General features: G+C 43.9%; 3 protein-coding genes across 7 annotated transcripts in view; 1 reads left to right on the top strand and 2 right to left on the bottom strand.

Moving 5' to 3' along the window:
* Positions 1-514: 514 nt before the first annotated feature.
* On the bottom strand, positions 515-3,744 carry dctn5 (dynactin 5). The gene is made up of 6 exons (XM_034592895.1): positions 3,555-3,744; positions 3,300-3,368; positions 2,897-3,015; positions 2,385-2,496; positions 1,575-1,677; positions 515-1,490 (listed from the first exon to the last, which is right to left on the bottom strand). The coding sequence occupies exons 1-6, from the start codon at positions 3,600-3,602 to the stop codon at positions 1,393-1,395; spliced, it is 549 nt and encodes a 182-aa protein (XP_034448786.1). The 5' UTR covers positions 3,603-3,744; the 3' UTR covers positions 515-1,392.
* Positions 3,745-4,408: 664 nt separating this feature from the next.
* On the top strand, positions 4,409-6,737 carry ndufab1b (NADH:ubiquinone oxidoreductase subunit AB1b). The gene is made up of 5 exons (XM_034593874.1): positions 4,409-4,626; positions 5,533-5,652; positions 5,757-5,844; positions 6,234-6,350; positions 6,446-6,737. The coding sequence occupies exons 1-4, from the start codon at positions 4,456-4,458 to the stop codon at positions 6,323-6,325; spliced, it is 471 nt and encodes a 156-aa protein (XP_034449765.1). The 5' UTR covers positions 4,409-4,455; the 3' UTR covers positions 6,326-6,350; positions 6,446-6,737.
* A 1,135-nt stretch (positions 6,738-7,872) lies between these two features.
* The window catches only part of LOC117765887 (trinucleotide repeat-containing gene 6A protein-like), a 48,086-nt gene continuing 32,499 nt past the window's right edge, over positions 7,873-23,459 (bottom strand). For 2 of the 5 annotated variants that reach the window (XM_034592461.1, XM_034592466.1), the window contains 18 exons: positions 23,109-23,378; positions 20,484-20,669; positions 20,124-20,290; positions 19,631-19,708; positions 19,318-19,485; positions 18,477-18,614; positions 18,087-18,203; positions 17,263-17,400; positions 16,952-17,056; positions 16,660-16,834; positions 16,400-16,546; positions 16,118-16,288; positions 15,885-16,025; positions 15,502-15,609; positions 15,132-15,362; positions 14,907-14,983; positions 14,647-14,786; positions 14,128-14,476 (listed from right to left, as the gene is read on the bottom strand). In XM_034592461.1, coding sequence (XP_034448352.1) covers positions 14,128-14,476; positions 14,647-14,786; positions 14,907-14,983; positions 15,132-15,362; positions 15,502-15,609; positions 15,885-16,025; positions 16,118-16,288; positions 16,400-16,546; positions 16,660-16,834; positions 16,952-17,056; positions 17,263-17,400; positions 18,087-18,203; positions 18,477-18,614; positions 19,318-19,485; positions 19,631-19,708; positions 20,124-20,290; positions 20,484-20,669; positions 23,109-23,378 — 2,906 coding nt within the window. Of the gene's footprint in view, positions 14,477-14,646; positions 14,787-14,906; positions 14,984-15,131; positions 15,363-15,501; positions 15,610-15,884; positions 16,026-16,117; positions 16,289-16,399; positions 16,547-16,659; positions 16,835-16,951; positions 17,057-17,262; positions 17,401-18,086; positions 18,204-18,476; positions 18,615-19,317; positions 19,486-19,630; positions 19,709-20,123; positions 20,291-20,483; positions 20,670-23,108; positions 23,379-23,459 lie in introns of all 5 variants that reach the window. The other 3 variants (XM_034592463.1, XM_034592462.1, XM_034592465.1) reach the window with 3 other exon arrangements.

Genomic DNA, 23,459 nt, shown 5'->3' with positions numbered 1-23,459 from the left:
ATAAAATAAAACTTATTGTTGGTGAGAAACACTAAATATGAAACTATGAACGTTCTTTGTTTAAGTGGCTCACAGGTGTTGTGTGACATCTTGTACACAAACAAGTTGTTTACATTCTTTTCTGACTTGGTGGAAGGATGTGGTCTGGATCAGGGAAGAACCTCATATTAACCTGTTCATTTTTTATTCAGATATGTATCAGGGAACAGATCCAGGATTATTTATTTCACTTTATTTAACATTAGGAGATATTTTTCAACATTTTCAAGATTTCCAAGGGAATAATTTAAGGATGTGGATTAACAAATCAGGCTTATTAAGGGGACTGATATCTATGAGCCTGTGCAATTTGATGCAGCTTGATTGAATTGAAGGGGAACTGCTGGGCCATGGCGGAGGTGAGAGCTCTACATAAACATTGCAAAGCATAACAGAACAAACTCATGAAAACATTGCCAATACCCCACATATTACAAGAAGAACATCTCAAAAATCGAGTCAAACTCACACAGGGCAGATTTTTTAAAGCATTTCTATTTATTTATATGCTTCACTATTTGAGTTGTTGGCTCTGGCTGTGGTAACACTCACAGGAAGTGACAGAGGCAAAGCACAGAGGAGCCAGTCTTCAACCGCAACATTAGATTTTTTGAAGTTGAATCTCACGTGATATTAAAGAATGGAAAATTACGTGGGAGGTGAGAGCAAATAAACATGTAGACAGTGTACTGCTGATCTGTGGATATGAAGAATGCACCTGTACAGCCGACCTCCTCAAACACACTTGCTTTGGTCCATGGATGTTTTACAGTATCTTACAAGCTGTGTTCCCACATCCTTCAAACACCTCCACCCTTCACCTTCTATTCTTTCCAGCTCCTCCACCTCCAAATCTTCACCCACTGCTGCTGACAAAGAGCGACAACTTCCCACACAAGGGCGTCTCTCTCTCTCTGGGTTTCTGTGAGCACACCGACCACGAAAAATATCATAAATAACCCAAAAATAACTTGTGAAGAGCAAAGCGTTCATAGGAAACAAAAAATATACTGAGGAGTTTTATCTCAGACAAGCTGGGGTGGTAAACATGAGCGTGTGGTTTGCAGTTTGATAACAACCCATTGTCTTTCCAAATTTAACAGACTGTCAATCTGGAGCTGCAAACACACAAACCGCCTCCTGCAGCTTTACCATATTCCTTTAATTATGAGCTTTCCACACACATCATATATCTAAACAGGACCAATTGTTTTTCCTTCATTGGAGAAGCTCAAGACCTCCAGGAGATGACGGACAGAAGGTGAGCACTCAAAGTCCATTTCAGTCTGACAGTCAGGACCCAACCCTGACGGGAAGGGAGTGGACCCTGCTGAGGGGTTTCCAGTGTGTGTCTCAGATCTGACTGAGAGGCAGGAACTTCTGGTAGTAGCTCTTGGTTACGTCAATCATCAGGTCCTGCGTGCACTCTGGGAGCTCTCCTGAAAAAAGACCTGAGAGAGACACAGATTAAAACAGGTAAAGACACACAGCAGGTGGAAGGGGACTTGTGCATGTTGGCTTCATGTTTCGCTGACCTGGGCATCCAGAGAAGACGGTGAAAGGCGGCACCACGGTCTCAGGAGGAAGCACAGTGTTGTCTAGGATCTTGCAGCAGTCCTTCAGCACACAGCGACGGCCCTGAACGCAGCACACCAAGTGGACAAAAACAAGTGAACAAACTTCTACTGACTCTATGTGTCATTTGTGCAGTGGAACACAACCAGTGGTGGTTGTGGTTCAGAACAATGTAGAGCAGCACAACAATGGTGTCAAAATATCAGCATCTATACAGCACGTGTCAATGTAAAGTGCTCGGACTTAAATTAACTTGTTTAAGACAGAAACTCATCCTTAACATTTGTTTGACACCCTTTGACATCGAATGAGCCCTTTTCCTATTTCTTCTTTTTTATACATCCTGATATCAACCAGTAAAATGAAAAACAACTAATCCGGCAGTCAAAACCTGTGTTGGTGAACAATTCATAGAGTTCATTCATCATCCATCAGTTTAACCACTTTACATTCAGCTCTTCCTCATATTAGCAATTAGAATGAAATGTAATCTGTTACTACTGGAGCCAGACTGCTAGTCAGTTACAGTAACATTAAAAATCTAATGCTATGTGTTTCCTTTCATATTGCAACAGAGCTCTGTGTCTGCTCACTGAAGCTTGTCAGCAGTTTCTTGTGGCTCCGGTTCATCTGAACATGACTAACATGTGACTGTTTCACCAGAGGCAAGAGACACTGCGGCCGATTGTGTCTTCTCTCATCAGCTTTGTGTCTCTCTACACTCGCTCCCTTTTCTGTCCTGGTTGTATTTCTGTTTCTATCCCACTCACTATGACACAGTTCTTGCCGATGTGGACATAGGAACCGATCTGAGCTGCGTTGACCACGCAGTCCTCCTCGATGAAGACGTGGTCTCCGATGTGCAGCGGGAAGAACGCCACTCTGAAGGGAAACACAGAGAAGTGACCAAGTTTGAGCAATCAGGAATCAAACACACAATATGTACACAAACAGCCCACTGGTTAGTACATCTGCAACATAGTTCTCTGTCGTGTACCAGACACATTGCAACTACTGAGATTTACAGGTGAACACGCTTTGGGAGTCGGGTGCAGTCGTATTTTTAAGTCTCTTCTGGGTCTTAAAAGCTTCTGCATCACATTTAACTACATTTGCACCCGTTGCATCCAGTGGACCAGCTTTTATATCCAGATTAATAATAATAATAATAATACATGCTTGGTGAGTACTTCATATCACAGAGCCCTTGTTTGAATACTGCAACCAAGCAATAACACTAATGCACACGTGATGATTAAGTTTTAGGAAGCAGGTGCTTTACCCTTTGCTGAACTTTTTGAACGGTGGTCGAATCACACTCCGACTCTTCACCACGCAGTGTCTGCCCACCCTGACATTAGCCAGGTCTCCTCTGATGATGCAGTCGTTCATGACAATGGTCTGGAGGACACACACACACACACACACACACACACACACACACACACACAAACAGACACACAAGAATATCATATTTACATCAAAATAAAACTATAACCCAGCACTATTCGATTGATCAAATCTAAAACATAAATGTCTCTCTCATCTGATTTCACTCACTGCCTTTACTTTACATGTATTATTGTGTGTTTACATGCTGTGTTTACAAGGTGTCATTTAAAGGAAATAAGATGTATTATAACTATAAACCAATGGCAGCCATGTGTACTGTATCGGTCCCTTACTTTTCCATTGAGGACGATGTTTTGACTCCCGCACAGAACCGACTGTCTGCTCACTTTGTTCCCAGAAGCCTGCAACACAAACACAAACGTCGGTTAACACGTGTATTGATATTTGTCTCTGTGTGTGTTTTATTATTTCCTGTCTCGTCTGAGCACAATGAACGTTTCAGTGAACAACACGCCCTGTGCAGCCGCAGCTAGCCACACAGCTAGCGGCTAGCAGGCTAACAGACAGTGGGGATCGGGCGTGTTTACCGTCTCGATGTACTCCGCTTTGTTGTACAGTAGCTCGGACAACTCCATGGCTCCGAGTCGGGACAAATACACGAGCCGGCGACGATTAATCGATTAAAACAAAACCTCTAACGCATCGATGTGTTCAAGGATCTTTTCTGCGAGACGTCAACTGACTGCGATGGATGCGTCCCCCCCCCAGACCCGATGAGCCGAGTGCAGAGTCATCGATGAATAAACTCAAACAAAATAAACCACATCAGTTATTTTTTTATTCTGAGGATGTTAAAGATTTAAATAAAGTGTTAAAATATCCTGGTGCTCTGAGACATGTAGCTTCTTAAAACACATTTTTATACACTTGCTTTCATGTGATGTGTTTTTACTGTATATTTGTATTACCTTTTGTTTTGCTTGTATTGTCATATTACTGCTTTTATGTGTTTAAGTTTTCACGTGACATATTTATCCATTTAATTTAAACACTAGTTTATTTCCGATTACGTAAACGTGGTGGTCTGGCCTCCTGCATCGTAATAACGTTGTTATTTCTCTTATATCTGCTTGTGTTGCTTTGCTGTCACAGCACTTTGTAAACTCTAATTTTAAAAGGTGCTAAATAAACAAAATGTATTACTATTATCATTAATCCGTTGAATTATTCTGCGCTCGATTGGTTTTCTCAGGGCTATTTAGCACGTTCATGTTTTACCTTTTATTAATTAAAAAGAAAATCGGTTTCATTCTTTAGAATACATATTTGCAGTAAATAACGCAGTAACACGTATAGAAAGTTAAACAAGAAAATAAAAACACGCAGAGAGGATAAACGCTTCGTTCTGTGCGCATGCGCGCCGCGGAGCCCTTGACTCCGTTTCTTGCTCGCGTTGCACGCCGGGAGCTCCAGTCACCTCTCTCCGTCATGGCGGCCCGTGTCCTGACGCAGTGTCTCCGCTCGCTCTCCCGGCCCTCGCTGCGGCTCTGCTCCGGCAGCCCGGCGGTCCGAGCCGCTGCCGGCTCCGCGGCGGCCCTTCGCCGACCCGTCTCCTTCGCCGCCGCCAGCCGGAGGACGCGGTGGCTCGGCCAGAGCCCGGTGAGTCCCCGGTAACCCTGAGCCGTCGGTGGGCCTAGCGCGCGACGCTGTGACCTACCGACGCCTTTCAAATGTGCCCGGTTCACCTTGTCTGTCGCGGCCCCGCGGCGGCGGGAGGACGGTCTGTTCTCACGTCGGTGATCATCCACCGGGAGGTTATTTAATCTACCGACCGGGAAACGAGTCGTTCTTCTCCGCACACATTAGCCATGTTTTGTTGTTGGCTAACGAGCTAGCTAGCGAAGTTGAGTTCATTGACACATGTGTTGTTTTAATTTGTGTCTGCTGCAGTTTACAATCAATCCGGATACAGACACACAACAGACACACAGCAGTCACACAACAGACACACAACCGCCTGTAGACAGTGTGTGGTTCATTCTGCTCTGCTACGTGAAGCATGGAGCTCAGATTGTTAAACCGTGTAATCCTGAGAGGTTGTTGTGTTGTTGTGTTAGTGTGTTTACTGTCATTGGGAAACAGGATCATTTGTAGTTGTTGTGTGTGAGTCAACGGAAGTCAGGCAAATAGTTAAAGGAAAACACCATCTCAGCCAAAGAGTAAAAAACTACAGACACACAACAGACCCACACACTCGTCTGTGATCAGATCCCTTCATTATAGAATTCACAGCTTCTTTAAAATTTCCTTGTTAACAAAAATCTTCTAGCTTTTACCAATGATTGACATTGGCTCTTATTAACCTTGACAAACCCTATTTATTAAATAGTTGTTTTCTCTGCTCCTGTTGGATCACTTTATTATTATTCAAGTTCTTTATAACGTCGTTAAGAAAATATCTTTATAATTAACGTGTAGTATTATGAGCTAAGCTTCTTCGTAGACCCTTGGATCACAGTTTGGTGTCTGCCTTGTTTCTGACGCTCTCTCCTCCCCCCCCCCCAGGTCTCCTCCTTGGGCGTCCTGTGCCGACAGTATGGCGACCTGCCCCCCCTCACCATAGAGACCATCAAAGACCGCGTCATGTACGTGCTCAAGCTCTACGACAAGATCAACCCAGAGGGGGTGAGTGTGTCACGCAAACGCCTCGACCTCTAACAGCGATTGAACGGTTGTGTCACTATTGTTGTTGTTTGTGTGATTTTATGTGTTGACTTTCTGCTCCTCAGCTGCTGACGTCCTCCCACTTCATGAAAGACCTGGGTCTGGACAGCTTGGACCAGGTGGAGATCATCATGGCCATGGAGGACGAGTTCGGTGAGTGGATTGACGTCGACTCGTCTGTGCAGCAGGTTTAGGCTTGAGCTTTGAAAAGCAGCGATCTGCGAGTAAAACCGAGGATGTTACTACAAATAGTTTGTGGAAAAGCGAAATAAAGAGTAGGTTCATACGTCACTTCCGGGTCAAATGACTCTGCAGAAGATTCAGGTTTTAATCAGCAGTGATGGAAACATGACATCAGGGTGAACGCGCTAATTTGACAAGACAGCGAAGAGTCGATCGCCTCTTTAGCCGGTTTAACAGGATTCTGAGCAGCCAGCAGTTGTTTGTTTTTGCGGTGCATTCAAGCGCAGTAATAAACATTAGAAATTAGAGCCGCTGTTTGTTGGGTCTTTTCCTCATAGTGTGTTTTTCTTCTTTCTCAGGCTTTGAAATCCCAGACGCAGAAGCAGAGAAGTTGATGACTCCTGAGGAGATTGTACAGTACATCGCAGACAAGAAGGATGTTTATGAATAATCGGTTCTTATTGGTCACTGCAGAGGTTCGTCTCTCTCGTCTTACAACACACACACACACACTCTCTCCCTCCGTCTCTCCCTCATTATTTAACAGTATTCATTTCTTTTTCTTCCAGAGAGGTTGACCCCAACATGATCCACGCAGGAAGTACTTGTGAAGCAGACGGACGCCACAACATTTCCCACTTCCTCCCTCGTCCGCTCTGCTGTCTGTTGCGGCATCGTTGGCCGTGTCTCGTGTTTAACTGTATTTAATGAACATGTGCTTTAGGAGAGGAAACAAAATAATACACAAGGTTATATCACAGTATGGATGATATTTGTTTCTGCTCTTTCAGCTCCACCCTGTGGTTCCGATGTATAATTTCTCATGAATAGATCAATAAAGACACATGAGGTGTACGTTTGTGTTGTGGCTCTGATATGTGAAATCTATTGTGCTGAAACACCAGTGATCAACTCCAGGGGCCAAAGGAACTTATCTACTTGCTCACTGTTTGTGTTGTCAAAATCAGAATGTGAGTTTTAATAAGATGAAGAGAGTAGCATGTTTAAAATATAAAGAACAGTTTAGGCAGGTAAGAAAAAGGAACAAACAAGTTAACTTTCCCAACAAACATTAAAAATGAGCAATTCATGTCTGAAAAGGAGGAAGAAGTGAACACTTGTCCTTTCCTAATTTATTTTGTCCATAATTAATTGCTGCAAATACATCAGCTTTCATGATAAACAGCTCAATCACAATTAAACAGTGAGAGCAGTCAAGCAATATTAAATTACATATGATTGTGGATGGGAGGTAACACAGTAAGACGGGGAATAATGTGTACAATCTTTAAGTATGTTGGCAGAAAACCTGAATAACAAACTCAAGATGAGTTTGGAGGAAGAGGCCATTTGCTAAACGATTTGTGGGAGTTATGGTTAATGTAGGATGCAGTGTTTTTACAGACAGGCCTTTGCTGCTTTAATTTGGGTTCTTATTTATCTGTCTATTTGGTTTTAACCCAAACCATAGACTTCATACAAAGATGGACGACATGCCTGCTCCCCAAAAGTGGAGCCAAAGGGTCGAGATTGCCCCCTGGTGTTTGTCATAAACCCCTCCTGCATCTTAGTGGATGGGATGTGATAAGTAAAAGTACACATTAGATACATCTCTAAAAGATGGTTTCTGTCATTTATGTAAGTTCCTATGACAGATGCATGTTCGTTTTTCTGGTGAGTTTGGTTCTAATTAGTTATTTGATGCTATAAAATTAAGGTGAGACGTCATGTTTGACAGCTGAGGGTCGAGCGTGTAAATTGATGGGACCTCGATTCCGCGGTTCCATCCCCAAGACGGCAGTGTTCATAACCAGGATGTTTTCAGCTTCATTTCTGGATAGTGGGAGGACTTCATTCCATATTTATCTGCAGTCTATGCTCAAAACAAAAACCTGGAAGTTTAACTGGCAGAGGAAACGTTAGGTTACCTTCACAGATTCGAACAGTTTCACCAACAACCAGGATGAGGAGAAAGAAAGAGTCCAGGACGTGAGCACAGTCATTGTTAGTCTTTTATTGAGGGTTGTACCCAAGTTATACAGCTTTGTATGCTGGCTGCAGGAGCCAGAGGGTTACAAACAGTAATCAGTATACGAGTACAGCCAACAGAAGACCTACTACCTACTACTCTACACCTTAGTACAGATTCTCTTAAGAGCACTAAAATCCAGAAAAATAAGGAGAAAAAAAAAAAATACATAACAAACCAAGCAACAAAAAGGAGAATAAAGAGTAAATGAAACCAAATAGACAGACAGCATCAGAGGAGACATTCATTATTAGAGCACACTGGAGTTGGTTTTCTATACCTTGTAATATCAGGCGTCTTCATTTTTGTCAATTCTTATACCCATACAAATAAAGATTGTCCTTCAAAAAGTGCAGTTTCCCCCGAAAAGTTTTAAGATAAAATTCTTTGATGACCAGAGGAAGACGTTTGAAAATAAAAAGGTACTTCCTGTGTTGTTTGTACGAGAGGAAGACTTCGCCCTCTCATTGATTATAGACACTGTACGTTTATATTTCTCATATATTATATAGTTTCAACAGTCTCCCAAAGCAATGTGCATAATAGGTTTACAAGTGAATCCAACTACACACTGTGGATTGATAGAATCTCTATAAAAAACATTGTAGTTGTGTAAAATTTGCAGTTTTCACCGGCGCCGCCGCCCCTCAGCCTATCGAGGGGGCGGCGAGCTGTGAAAATAAAGACATGGACTTTGCAAATGTTAACCTGTCCTCCTCTCCTGCTACAACTGGCCCGGCGGTTGCTAGGTAATAAAGGTTTTTTTCAGCTTTTATTATTATTAGTACGATTCAATGATGGCACAACATGTTTTTGAGGAATATTATTGGGAATCCCATCTCAGCTGTTTGTTTTTGTAAAAGGTTTTTTTCTCGTTTTTATTTAAAGAAAGCAACAAAAAAAACAAAAACAACCCAAGGTGGACATGGAAGCCTGGGTTCAACACTCCACTGCATAGTCTCTCTGAGCAACACCCACCCCCCCACCCGCTGTACTGTTCCCACCCGCCCTCCCGGATATCACCCCGCCCGCCCGCCCCCCCCCACATCTTTGTGCTGGTTAGACTAAAGCTTTTCAGGGTTTGTTTGTGTGTATTCATACTAAATGTAAAATGACAAACAGCAGATTCTCACAGTTTTTTTTCTCTTTTGTGTTTTTTTTTTTTGTGTGTTACAAAAAACAGCCTTCGCGCTTTTGTTCGACAGTAGGAGCCGTTGGGTGTGTGTTATGATGTAATATAGCATTTGCTCACAGGATAGTTAAGTCAAGAGAAAAACAAAAGTCACATTATTTTTCTTAAATATTAAAAGTAGTAGAGTATCACCAGCCAGCTTCCCTCCTCTTTCCTAGCTTCCTTCCTTCCTTCCTTCCCCTCGCCTGGCCCTGTCGGGAAGCTGCTTGGCAGCCCTGGGGATTGTACATTGCTCGTGGTGGTTTTCACTTACTGAAAAGATTTTCCTCACATCATCCTTTTGCAAATGACATTTTCTTCAAGCATTTAACATTGTCCAGCTTTTTAAATACACACACACGCGCACACACACGCACAAACACACAAAGAAAAACAAAATAAAATCATCGATCCCTTTCCTTCCCTCTCACCCTCCCTCCTCAATTTGGCATGATTCTGTGTTTGAACACAGTTTCTGTACGAGACTGGGTTTTCGCTCTTCCCACACACACACACACACACACACACACACACACACACACACACTGAACAGTAGATTGGACGACAGCCACAGAGAAAGATCAAGCTGGGAACCAAAAGGTAACGTCAACATCAATGGGAGGCGGTTTACAGACATTGCTTGTCCCTTCTCTAACAGCAGAGCAGCCTCCTCACAGGAGGTTTCAGCTTCTCCCAGATCAGCACTAGGAGAGGAACGCTGCCAAAATCAGAATGAACGAAGTGTAAAAGAATTCCATCGATAGTGGAAAGGGAATAAAGACCATATTAGAGTTCGCTCCCCCCCCCCAGACCTCCTGTCAGTTTTGTTTCCCCTCCCCTGTATTAAGCTTAGGAGTCGGAGAGGGAGCAAAGAGGCAAGTGCAACCCTGTGTCCCTGAAACGCCCGGAGGAAGCAGCTGATCACAGGTCGCATCCCCTCGCCTGAGTCACCGCGGGCAAACGAGAAGCCTTGTTTCAGTCGGCCTCAAGATGCAAGCATCTCCACGGCAGCGGCCACCGTCTGTCACCATGACAACCAGGCACAGTCAGGACAGTAGCAGAATACTTATTCAAATACAATGAGCAGTGGTTGCTTTATTTCACTTTTCCGCACAATGGCTCCATGTTTTGAGGCTGATCAGGGGCCGGAGATCGAGGCTCCGGTCGCCCCTTTGTAATTAAAAACCGTTTGCAGCTACATTCTGGCTCAGCTCAGGCGGCGTGGTCACCGCTCTGACCGGCCCGCCCGGCCAACAGGGAGAGGTAAACCTGGAGAGGGGGACAACACCCCCCTCACCCATCTCTCACTCCCTCACCGGGACCGACAAAGCACCATCGTCTCTATAACAGCAGACACACAACTTAAGAACACTTAGCCACACACACAAGTTGTGAGAACACTCCTCTACAGGGACCCTGCTCATACCTGGTGTGAAAATACCCAGGATGCACTGATAACAAATTGGAGATGTGAATTCTCTGAGTTCAATCCGAGCTGCTTTGAGCTACAGATGTTTCCTGGGCCACTTACTCATCTGACGTCCTCTTCATAAGAGAACAAACACTCAAATCAGCTGAATTTGTCCTTTAAGATTCACGAAGCCCACAGAGAAACGTTAGAGTCAAGGATTTGGGCGATTAGTCTGGAACATGCTGCTTCCTACAGGCTTGAAGCAACATTCGTCTTTGCAAAGGTAAAAATAATGTTCGTATTTATTTGCATATGGTGCAGTAAAGTGAGGTCGATCACAGGCACTGTGACACTTGACGCACATGTGGAGACACATTCTGCAGATTCAGTTAGAGGCCAGGGAGTGAGCAGGGCCACAATGCATCCCCAACCCCACCCCCCCAACCCTGACATTAACCATTACAAATAAATGTCTAACCTTTGCCCAACAACAGTCTGAACCCTCAAACAGCCCTTTGAGGTTGTGAGGACTGACCAAAATGTGCTCACAACGATGGTTTCAAACCTAAATTTGTCCACACAACCATAGAAAGACATGTAACCACACACACAGACACACACTACCCTGTCACAATACTCGCACTGATGCACCCTCTCCCCCAGACAGACCTGATAATTCACACAACAGCGCCACCGTCTGTCCGACCGACGACCGGCCTTTCCTCCAATCCACCCAAGTGCAAAATCCAAGGCTCCTCAGTTCAATTTGTCAAATTAAGTTAACTCAAAACAACAAATGACAAACATGGTTCAGATGTTCCACTTGCTAACAGTTGTTAAACAAGACAAAAACACATAAGATATATTTATATATAGTTTAAGCAAAAAAAAAAAAAAGATCTGGAATTAAGTAAACTAATCTTTTGTATAATTGAATTATTTGGTAGAGAGCAGTTCAATACTGGCACACACCACTGTCAAGTCTGGCTAATACTCAAGGTTCTGTCTCCCTACGTAAGCTTTGAAGTTGTTAAATATTCACGGCTAAACTTAAAAACACAACTAAAGCCAACATGTTTAGTATTTCTGAAATTAAAACCAATATCGAAGAGGGAAAACACACACGCGCACACACACACACACACACACACACACACACACACAAAACAGGCTTAACACAGAATAATTACACGATGAAGAAAAAGAAATTAAGGTCCATGGCTTCGCTAATGCCGACTTCTAGTTCACGCACTCTTTGAAGCTTTTGTTTTTCCCCGAAAAAATTGTGCATCATAGTTACTAAACAATCACTGGTATATATGTAATTCTGTTATTCACACGTGTATTTTCGTTGACAAACACCACTGGTGGATCTACATTCACGCTAAATCGCACACATGACCACGACTCCCGCCGACCACTTCGCCCGCGGCGGAAGAAACTCACGTCTGCCAGTACAGAGCATCCAAACACACACACACACACACACGATTCATCAGATCAGGAACTTCAGATGAGTACCCCCCCCTCCCAACCCCACACCCAAAGGAAAAATAAACAAATAAAACAGTTCAACAATACAATCATATTCTATTTGTAAACAGGTAGAAGCCACTTGACTTGTTGTTGCATCTTCGGACACAATTAGGATCAAGGCAATGAAATGTGGACGACTTTTGCACTGTTAAAAATATTATCTTCAACCAAAACAAGAGAATTTTTTTTAGATTTTTTTTTTTCTTCTTTCCTTTTTTCAAAACACCATTTGTGGCAATGAGAGCAATTTAAAAAAAAAAAAAAATTATAATAAAGGAAAAAGAAAAGAAGCAAGTAATATTCGTCATTTTTGTTGTACTCGATGAAACATTTAAAACATTTTGAGACACGGGAAAAAAAAGGAAGAAACAAAAACAAACGCCTCTCAGTAGGCCATGTGAGAGGCTACAGTATGCATAGATACAGATTCGCCTTTCTCTTGGTTTTTAAGTCCGACAAGAAAACATCTTCCACTGACAATCACACACTCACACAGTTAAACACTCCCCACTTTTGATTTTTTTTTTACATCAGTGGAGTGGAGGAGTGGCGGAAGAGGAGGAGAGAGGGAGCGTTGAGTTTTCTACAGCTCGCCCTCCACAACCCCCCCCCCCCCAACATTAGGACCCCCCCCCCCCCAAAAGACAGCATATTGAAAGCAGTGTGTTGAGCTTCTCCAGCTTAAAGCAGTTATTTGGCAGAGAATTTTTTTTTTTTTTTTTACAGACCTATACATCGTTTTCAGTGCTAGAAGTTGGATTTTCCTTTCCTACAAGGAGTAGTAGTTTTTTTTTTTTATTCAACTACAAGGGGGGGAAAACTGGCTTGATTTCCTGAGAACCATTGCTGGTTATTTAGCAGACAAAGAGGAATAGTTCAAATAACCAACGCCATGGCCAAAAACACTGATCCGAATTCCCAGAGTTACAAAGCATCATCTTCATCCTCAGTAAGAGTGTAAATTTTTTCTTGTTTTTCTTATTTTTTTTTTAAAGGTTTTTTTTCAAGTTTTTTTAAAAAGGATTTTGAACTTTTTTTGTGTATTTTTTTTATTTTATTTTATTCCATCTTCTCTTTAAAATGAAGAATGAACACACGTTTCGCCTCCTAAGTCTTGTAAACAAGAGGTTGCGGTGTGGCACCTCCAAAACATTGAAAGCCTATTCTGAAAGTGCTGTTCCCCCCCCTGCCCACTAGGGGGCTCGCGGGAGGGCTTGCTAGATAGACCCCGCCCCTATATTAAGGTGGGCGGGGTTTGCTAGTCCCAGCTGCGGCTACAGTCCTTTGCACTGCAGAGCTCAACGTTCTTTAGTTTTAAAACAAAATTGGTGCAATACTTTTTTTTTTAATGTCACTTTTACTATCACCAGATAATCCTCCTAAGTCAGCTTTTACTCTTCTTCTACTATCTGTTGATCTTGAACTCCACGACAACGCAGTAAGGTAGGCGTGCCAAGGCAGAGAGGAGCGCACACATACTCATTCACACACGCAATCACACACACACACACAAAGTACTTCCACACACGTGCGTGTGCACAGGTATACACACATACGGTAAGGACCTCAATGAGTAAACAGCTACACTGGAAAAACTGGCTGCTCCCTCTATATTGCAGATTATATATACTGAGAAAAAACCACATTCAGTGCAAAGTTAAAAAAGCTCATACTCCAACATTGTCAGCAAACAAATGCAAAAAAGAAAAAAAAACAAAGAAAAAGAATTGGAATTCAAATAAACATGATGAATGAAACAAAAAATATATATATATAATAATGAGCTCGATTGAAGCTTTTTTCGGTCTGAAAGAGCACTACCTGGAAGCAAATATCCATCTGTTCACATTATAGAATTGGCCTGCATGATTCAAGTATTCCGACTGATATGTTTTTGGGCTAAAACAAAGTGGACATATGTGCAGAGAGAGAAACGTAACTTGTATTCCACAGGGAGACCCCGTTTTGTTGAATATCTTGTAAGTGAGAAAGAGTCCAACTAGTGCCTTTGTGTTTTTAACTACTTTTTTTTTTTTCATTTTCTTCTGCTGATTATTGATAATTCTCTACTGACCCTTCCCCTAGCCAGTTTGATTGGCAGGCGGTTCACATGGAGTCCCCACCCCCTGTCAGGTGATCCACCGGGAGGAAGGAGCTGATTGGAGAAGGGCTGCTGATCCTCCCTGCCTCGGTGCCACTGGGGCTCCCCCACAGGCTACTGGAATAGTTGGGCCCGCCCCAGAGGGAGGAGCTGTGTAGATCGCTGCTGTTCCACTGGTTCGGTTCAGGAGCGCGGCTGGGAAAGGGGTGAGACTGATCCATTCTGGTCTGAGAGGAGCCGATGGCCTGCCAGCTGGAGGAGGGAGTGGCCAGTGACTGCCCTTGTGCAAAGAAACGGTTGATTTCCTCCTCGCTGGCAAACTCAGCCAGAATAGTAGTGTTCCCCAAAACACACCTGCAGAGAGACGCCAGATAAGAGTGTGAGCGTCTAGAATTTCAACCCATCAGTATGTTTATGTACATAAAGGAAACAGGTTAGTCACAGAAATCAGACACACAATGAAACTTTTGAAACTACCATTTGTCCTGCTGTCATTTAAATATCTTCCTGTTTCTGAAACTTACATGTGCAGGCTCTTCTGGGCCTTGGCGGCCTCGTCCTTGGTGCTGTAGCATACCACGGCGTTACCATGTGGCAGGTTGAGGTGGAATGTGATCAGAGGGCCGTGCTGCATGCACAAGGTCCTCAGGGTAGAGCCGTCAATCTGGGGGGGGGGGGGGGGGGAACAAACGTCCAAGATAAGTTTTCTAAAAAATATCCTCACTTGCATACTTGAAATATAAAAAAGACACTCAGAGTAAATGTTATATTCATGAGGAAGTACCTGAGGTGTGAGATTTTTCAGAACGAGCCATTGGGTTCTCGCTGAGCTGCTGCTGCTGCTGTCACTCCAACTGGAACCTGCCAATGCACATAGTGTGTAATTATTATCAGGTGAAGCAAGAAGAAGTATCTGCAAAGGCAGTCGACAACACATTTACAAACTGATGGTATCAATATTTAAATGCAGATAGTTTTTCTTTGACTTTTAAGTGTCACAAGCTCTCACCAGGTGTGTATCTGGACTCAGTGGAGCCCCAACCCCCCAACCTCAGGGAAGAGGCATCCCAGCCAGAGGAAGCAGGACTGGGCTTCTGGCTGGTGAGGCCAGGTGGAGGTCTGGAGGGGGCTGCCACGGACATCGCCTTGGGGGGCAGGGGGACCTTCCACAGCTCATGGGCTAGGGAGGAGTTGGACACAGAACCGCCACCGGGAGACCACTTTGACTCGCTGGGTCTGGCTGCGAGGGGGAGAGCAAAATGAAACCTTTTAACACCAGTCCAGACTATTTTCACAGATCTGATAGTTGTCTGTCTCAAACATTCCCCCGACACCCCTTAGTGACAGAGGAGGAAACAAGACGTCTCTGAACTACATACCTGAAGTGCTTTGTGCTGTACTGGTGAGGGAACCGCTGTGGCTGGAGGCACGAATGGATGACCAGGCACTGTTAGAAGGCATCGTGGTGTTCAGTGATGAGGATGGCCCTGGGAATGATGAAGACGAGGGTTAGTCTTTAGGTTGCAGCAGCAGCAATAGCATCCTTTAAAATCCGAATCCTTAAATCTTCTGAGGAGGCACATTACATATCCCTTGATGGGATGTTGTCTTGTAGAATTATATAAAATCGGACTCATTACGACATCTAACTTTGGTTTATTTAAGTTTTAGATTTTTAGAAATTAGTTTAATGCAAAAACACACATTTCTATTGGGCTACAACTGAAGAATAATCTCATGAAAACTTGTTTTTGTGAGCTACCGTTGTTCCTGTCCCTGAGGTGGTCTGTGTCACGGACGGTGTTGATGGAGAGGTTGTTGATGACACTGCCGGGGGTCACATAGGGGTCAGTCTCAGGGTCAATGTTAGGGTAACCTTTCCAAGGCTCCCCGGGCCGGAACTCTGCACACAGACAAGCACAGACACAGCGATTAGCAAAAGCAAAAAAACAAATTTTCTGCTTTTCGTGTTTGAGCTTGTGAAAGCAAGTCTACCTGGGGGCCAGGTGACAGTGTTTCCAAGGGGTGGGGGGGAGTTGGCACGGGGCGGCCAGCCATCGCCCACCGAGCCCATTGATTGGCCGGGAGGACTCAGGGGAGATGGGCCAGGAGACAGGAAGTCATAGAAGGGAGAGTCCTCCAGACGCAGCCCAGACGACATAGCACCTGAGGGACAAACACACAGACGGTAAAAATATACTCCGAATCAAACAAAAAAATATCAACAGGCCAGTTTGATGCTACAGCTTTTAACGTCATCATCAGTATAATCTGTACCAGATTTGCTGTTCTGCTCCAGAGGGTCAGTAGCCCACAGTTTCTTCATTCTGGACTGGGGCGGCTCTTTGTAGCTCACAGATCCGCCGCCACTACTACTGCCACCAACACCCATGTCCAGGGATACATTCATGTTAGAGTTCAAGCCTGACAGAGGAGGAAAGAGAAGAATTTCAATCAATTAATCAGAATTGACCCGAAAAGGTTGTTTACATAGTCAAATATAAGTGACTGAAAATGCCTGATAGTTGCAGACATACTTAAAGGGAAGTTGCTGAAGGATCCAAGAGAGGAAGCATCCTTCTGCATATCGGGTGTATTGTGGGACAAGTAGTTATCCAGGTACGGTTTGTGAGGCGGGGCCTGTTTCAGCATAGAGGGGTCCAGGTGCCGTGGGGGCTGCATCATTGATGGAGACGAACCAATAGGACGTGTCTAAGGACCGGAGACAGGAGGTTACAGGAGTCAACATCATTTAGAGACACTACTGTTTTATAACTTAAATTGTGGGCGTAGTGAAGCAGGACTCGGGAGAGATTTTTAGACACACACCTGTTCAGGCTGTCGTCCCACAGGCATTGCTCTCTGGCTCTGAGCCTTCTGTTGTTGCTGCTGCTGCTGTTGTTGCTGCTGCTGCTGCTGCTGGAGGAGAAGACGCTGCAGAAAAACAAGATTGTTTAAAAGAACTGTAATCATCAGCTGTATTGTCTCTCTTCAGTTCCAAGAAACAAACATTTGCCACCGTTGTATTGAGTTTTAAGAAAATATGGATCTTGTAATTCACTACAATAGCTTAGTATAATTCTAAAGGCTACATGGAAAGAAGGACATTTCTTATAGCTTCACTTGTGTGTTCACTCTACCTGTAACTGGTTGATCTGGTTGAGCTGCGACAGCTGGTTGAGCTGGGAGAGTTGGTTGAGCACAGCCACCTGCTGAGGTCCGAAAAGAGGGTTCAGGCCTCCGTTACCTCCTGGGTACTTCAACAGGGATGGAGGGACCTTGAAACAAACAAGATTCTGGTTTGAATGTGTTTTCTTCGACTTGATGGAAAGTTCTCCGCTCTTATACAGACTTTCACAGGTGTCGAACTGTTATGTAGACATAGTTTTAAACAGTAAAATTCATATCTAGACAAATGCATCAATTGAATAGATTATGTTACTTTTAAATCTGAATCAGTGTTTCCCCTCGGCTGCTCCAAAATAACTTCCTATTGCTGCCCTGCTTCAGTATCAGGGCAGATGCAAATTATGCATCTAATATACTTGTACCGTGCTGTATTACACTACCACATGTCCTCCCTCCTCCCTCCCCCGCTGACCTGCGCTCACTTTACACGTTAACAATAAACACCAACACTAATCAGATGGTATTAGGATCTGAACTGTCAATTATCCATCTCAGGTGAGGATCCAATTCCCGCAAATGTATTCTCATACTGTTCTGAAATAGAGGAAACCAATGGAAAGTAGGAAACAAGGCTCATAAATGTAAAAAGGACACAGTCTGATTTGTAGCAAAACATGTGCTGTCTTGAAAATGCTCTGAAAGTCCATCGGCAAACATCTAAACTATTTCAGAGACAAGACCTGACATGGAAAAACATTGCAGCCAACAAAGATAATGAGCAGTAGATACAATGATAAGCAATGTTTGTGTGTCTGTGTGTGTGTGCGCGTGCTACCTGAGAGGGCAGGATGGGTGGAGGCACTTGGTTACGAAGGTTGGGTTGGGGGGGGACTTGGGACTGGGGGCCTCGGCCCTGTGCTATGCTGCTGCCACCCAACATTGGGTTTACATTCTGAGCAGGGGACACACAAAAGCAGGCATTCTTAAAATTGTCAATTTACAACAACTTGTAATTCATAATGTAATGAAGTAGACAGAAAACAGGTTTTATGATAACAGGCTTTTAACAGTTCAATCACCAATGCAAAGTTTGATAAATACAGGAAATATAATTTTTACAGGCAACCTGTAAGCACACCATACACATAATATGTGGTTTAAATCATTACAATATACACAAGATCCATCTTAAGACCTAAACACACCACCCTCCTTCCACACTCACCCGTCGAGCAGCCCCAGGACTAGAGTGGGCAGGAGACTCAGAGTCGAGACAGGGGACAGGCTGAGCAGAATTGGAAGGGCAAAAGCTCATACTTTGATTGGCGGAGCGCTCATCATAAGCAGAGGGGGAAGCGGATAGCTGCAGAAGCAAGGCCAAGTGCGCAGCAGACGGCAAGCACAGAGGGACAGGAAGCACATCAGCAGCAAAAAAAGGTACAGAGAGAGAAGGAGAGAAGTGGGAATAGAGTTAATTTTCCCGGGAGGATAGAAGGAGGAGGAAAAAGCAAGAAATGTGAGGACAAGGGAGAGAAACCGTGTAGGAAAAGCACCAGAGTTAGAAGGAGGGAGATGGGATAAGAAAGAAAGAAAGAAAGAAAGAAAGAAGAGATGGAGAGGATGGGAGAGCAAGAGAAAAGGGTGACATGAGAAGATGGGAGTCAGAAAGAACAAATATAAAAGAGGCAGAAACTACTGCAGAAAGAAAAGCAAAGCCCAACCACTGCAGCTTTGTACAGGGCGACGAAGGGGAATGAGTCATTACTGCATAATAACGCAACCCTTCTAATTAAGCACTTAAGGGGTATTTGCAGGTAAAGAATTTGTACTGATAATAAAACATACCGTCACCTAGTGCAAAATTAAATATTCCGTTTCAAGTTACCTCTTAAAATGCAGTGTGTTAGAACAACCACTGTGGGGCGCAACAGGGCTGAGTGAGCACTAACCAGCCAGACATTTGCAGCAACTGACACACGAGTCTTCCACAGACCTAACTCACCACAACAGTGGGGAGATTAACAACCAGCTATAGTATTACCCAGGAGGTTCTTGTTTCTGCTCACCTTGTCATAGTAAGGGCTGCGATCCATGGGAGAATCCTTGTGGAGCTGGTGTCGAGACCCAGGGTTCTTCCCCATAACTCCATTGTAGTCTCCCATATTGCCCATGTCCATGCGCTTGTCCTGCACCATCCCCGCTCCTGTCTTCATGGAGTCGTCGGGAGAGTCTCTCTGCCGGCAGAAAGATAAGAACATTTAATCATAGACACAGAAAAGCATAAAAGACGCGTACACTTTTAGTTCTAGACAGTTCAGTTAATAAAGAAATATGGTTAGATGCAAGTATGTACAGTAAATAATGTGAATTGGCACATACAGGAAAGTTCATGCCGCTGAACTGGTTCATGAAAGGTTTCATCCAGGGTTCATCCTGTTTGTTGACTGGTTTGTTCATCTGAAACACAGCAGACAGAACATTTCATAATGACGTTGCTGGCTGAGACAAATTAACGGCTCTGTCATAAATAAAAGGCAGCTACAAGAATTCTTAACTAAATCACAGTTTGGTTTTCTGAGGCTATGTTCCGATAACATTTTTATCTTCCTGATACCTGGACTTTGTGTATCTGCTGATACAGAATACTGATCCGATACCAGTGGATAAAAAATATATATAACAAGTTACCTAACGTATGCTACCAACCTTGTATGGAAGCTATCATTGCTAGTGTTGTAATTGGACACACTGGTGCCACCCCTCAAAACTGAAGTTATGCATATGGTACACGTCCCCATATTACTTGGCAGTGTCAGTAAATCTCAAGCTTTCTTTACTTAACTTCTCATGTTGCAAACAGAGGTGAACTTACCTTGTTTGAGCCTTTTTGCTTGTAGTTCCAGGTGTTTTGGTCGTGGGACCTGTTGTCCTGTTGGCTGTTGCTCCACATGCCAATCTCCACCTCTTCTTCCTGGTCCCAGCTGTTGCCCATGGACCCATCCTCACCACACCATGTCTCCATGGGCTTGGGACCTGGAGCTATCAAAGAGGAAGGGAGGCAGGAAGAAACTGAATCAACCCATAAACTATTTGGTCATCTTGCTCATTTCGTGCCCCTACAACAGGGGAAATTCACTGTCCTGCACCATTGCACAGCCATTTGTCTGATTAACATCTTCTTACAGAATTCCAAGGTTTTTTTCTGAGAATTCATGATCATGTGTTCACTTACCAGACTTATGCTGGCCACCCCAGCCAGGACCAGGCTCTCTGCTGTCCCTGCTGGGTTTTTCCCAAGTGGAGCTGCTGTCGATGGGCTTCCCCCAGGCAGACGTCCCGTTGTCCACCGACACAGGCGGCGGGGCGGGGTCCCTCCACGTTGAGGACTCCTTCTGCTGCGGATATTGCTCACCCCAACCTGAAGGAAAAAGAGGGAGTCAACAGTCAGAGGTGGAACGAGGGTTGGATTATTTGTAGGGCATCACCATGCACCAATGCAGAGAACCTTTCTCGGAAGTCAACGGACATTTTCACATTTAAAACGATGTTTCCTGATCATTGTTTTTCTCTGCTGGAGGGCTCTTCGTGAAACAGCCTGGCTCCTAAACCCAAATAACCCTATGTCAGCTTGCTTATGCAGTGTTATTTTAACTCTTGTGGCTATGTAGACATATGCATAGGTCCCTATACAACTTCAAATGTGAGTCTATGTGTGTTCAAGTGTGTGTACGAGTTCAAACGGCTCCTGTTACAGCTGGCCACCCAGGCCTGCTACTTTCTCCCTCCACAGGAGGCATTTGGTGGGATGCCAGGGATACCTCCCCACAAAAATAGGACAGATCATGGGGTGGCCTCTAGCTCCAGTGTCCCTCATGTGACTGGGCACACTCGCACACAAATACAAAAACACAACAGAGACGTGCATGCACGCACAGCTCACTCGACAAACACTGTGACAGACAAAATGACACATACATCCATGTGTTATAAATTGCTCACTCACACAAACAGGGTTGCATGGGCATCTTGTTGATGTTAAAACAAGATAATGTGATATAATATTATCTATTAGCAGCTCTCAACATTACTACATTGCTGGCAGGTGGAGCTTTAGTGTCACTGGAAGTCAGTAGACCGATCAACTACGTTGGCAAACCTTTTGCTTGTTTGTGTGTAGATTAGCATGGATAACATGTTTTGATACACAAAACAAACACTTTCATTGCCATACACTGCCCAGGCCTTGTTGATTTTTGAATGGGACTGCTAAATATACTCTATTTCTGGCATCTACTGGTTATTACAATGCACAGCACATAATGTAGAAGATTGTTGAGTGAGGTCTATTAGCCAGGAGTTAGCCTGCTAGTACTTAACTGGCTTTGCGTGCAAAAAATGTTCCAAATATTTGCTACAGTACCACTAAGGCTGATCAAATTACAATCAACACCTTAGTGACACAGTCCTGACAAAACCAAATATTATAATTGAAGGGTTCCAGGGCTTTTGTTCAATCTTGGCCTGGACAGATATGTTTATGTTTTTCCTTTGATTAAGACGAGAATAAAATGTTCGGAGTTTGAGTCAAGGTTGATTAAATATGACTAAAATATGAACTTTTTAATCTCAGGAATTATAGAAATTTAAGAATTTGTAGATTTTATGCGCTAATAGGAAACGGAAAAGTCTTTTGACATAATTTGAATTTAAAACTCTTGGTTATCCCTTTGTGCCAACAAAAATTAAACCGAATATTTACTCAAATTAATCAAAATCCTCCAAGTAATTCTGTCCTTAGTACAGTAGCTGTGTAGCTCACCCCACCCTTCCTAGCCATCCACTTAGCATCTGCAGTTAGCTCGCTAGACCAGCAACCCTGAATAACCCTCGCAGCCCCCCCCCCCTTCTCAGCCCACTTCTACAGAAAAGCAACCTTACCCTTTTTAGTTTTTCCCCATCTTACATTGGAACTGTTCCTATTACCAAGTCACCAGAACTCCTCCTCTATCACTCACACTCTCTCGCTCTCTCTCTCTTTTGTCTTAAACCAAACAAAAGCCAGTGTTTCTACAGCGGCAGAATTGGTGGGTGAGAGAGAAAGAAAAAGGCAAATGAGGGAAGAGAAAATCGATGCTCTTAGCATTCCAAAGGGATGACTCAACCTGCTCCACAAAAAGCCCTCGACACAGACAACACTGCAGGGAGGGAGATGGGAGAGAACGGCTGCGTGTGTTTGTGTCCTCTCTATCTTTCTGTGCAAATTGTGTAAGCCTTTGTGTACAATTGAGTGTGTGTGCATTCACGAGTCTGTACAGTTCACAATCTAAATCCTTTTCAGACCTTATTCCAGCTATGTCAAAAACAGCCTGTGGGTGGGACTTTCTGATCCATTCTTAAGCCGTACAGGCGTGCACCGACATGCCCGAGCCATTTATACACAGGTTCAAGTCCTAGCATTTCCTACCTCGTAAATTAACTAAAACAAAACGGAATCTTTTAAGTGCAACCCAGATTCACTATATGTCACAACTGTACATTTGAGAATCAACAGAACTAGGGAACTGATGGAAACACTGTCATTCAAGAATGTTGAAATGAAAGCATCCCTCCAGGCCAAATACCAGGAAATCTGTTGTAACCAGGCCTAATATAAACAGCGAGCCAGTGTGAGTCAGCAGTGAAAAATAATCATTGTTTTCACATGTACATGTATACACGTGTTAGAGCCAGTCGGGTTACATTTGATACTCTATTGTTTGGCTTCAATAAGCGAATTAATTATTAGTAAGTGCATACATCCAAACATAGGGCTGTACAATTGCCTGAATTGTGTGCATGCACAAATATCCCAACTTACCAGGATTGCAGTTTTTCTCCTGGGCAGGAGGCTGCATGGGCTGAGGGGGATGCATGGAGTTGTGTGGTGGGTGAGGGTGAGGCTGGTGCTGAGGGTGGGGGTGAGGTTGAGGGTGGGGGTGATGGTGAGGGTGGGGGTGAGGTTGAGGGTGGGGGTGGGGGTGGGGGTGAGGTTGAGGGTGAGGCTGGTGCTGAGAGGGCGGGCCCTTGTTCTCCTGGTCAGATTGGTTGGTCTTGTTCCACGAGTTGACAGATCCTACAGGTTTCTTGCCTGGGAAGATAGTTTAATTCAAATGTTTTGTCATCAGCTTGAATCCTCAAAAGGGAGAAGTCTGGAATTTCATCTGATTTT

The sequence above is a fragment of the Hippoglossus hippoglossus genome, chromosome 8 (assembly GCF_009819705.1).
Source record: "Hippoglossus hippoglossus isolate fHipHip1 chromosome 8, fHipHip1.pri, whole genome shotgun sequence".
Classification (NCBI taxonomy): Eukaryota; Metazoa; Chordata; class Actinopteri; order Pleuronectiformes; family Pleuronectidae; genus Hippoglossus; species Hippoglossus hippoglossus.
The sequence above is the reverse complement of the archived record's forward strand: the minus strand, read 5'-3'. Positions and strand labels throughout refer to the sequence as shown.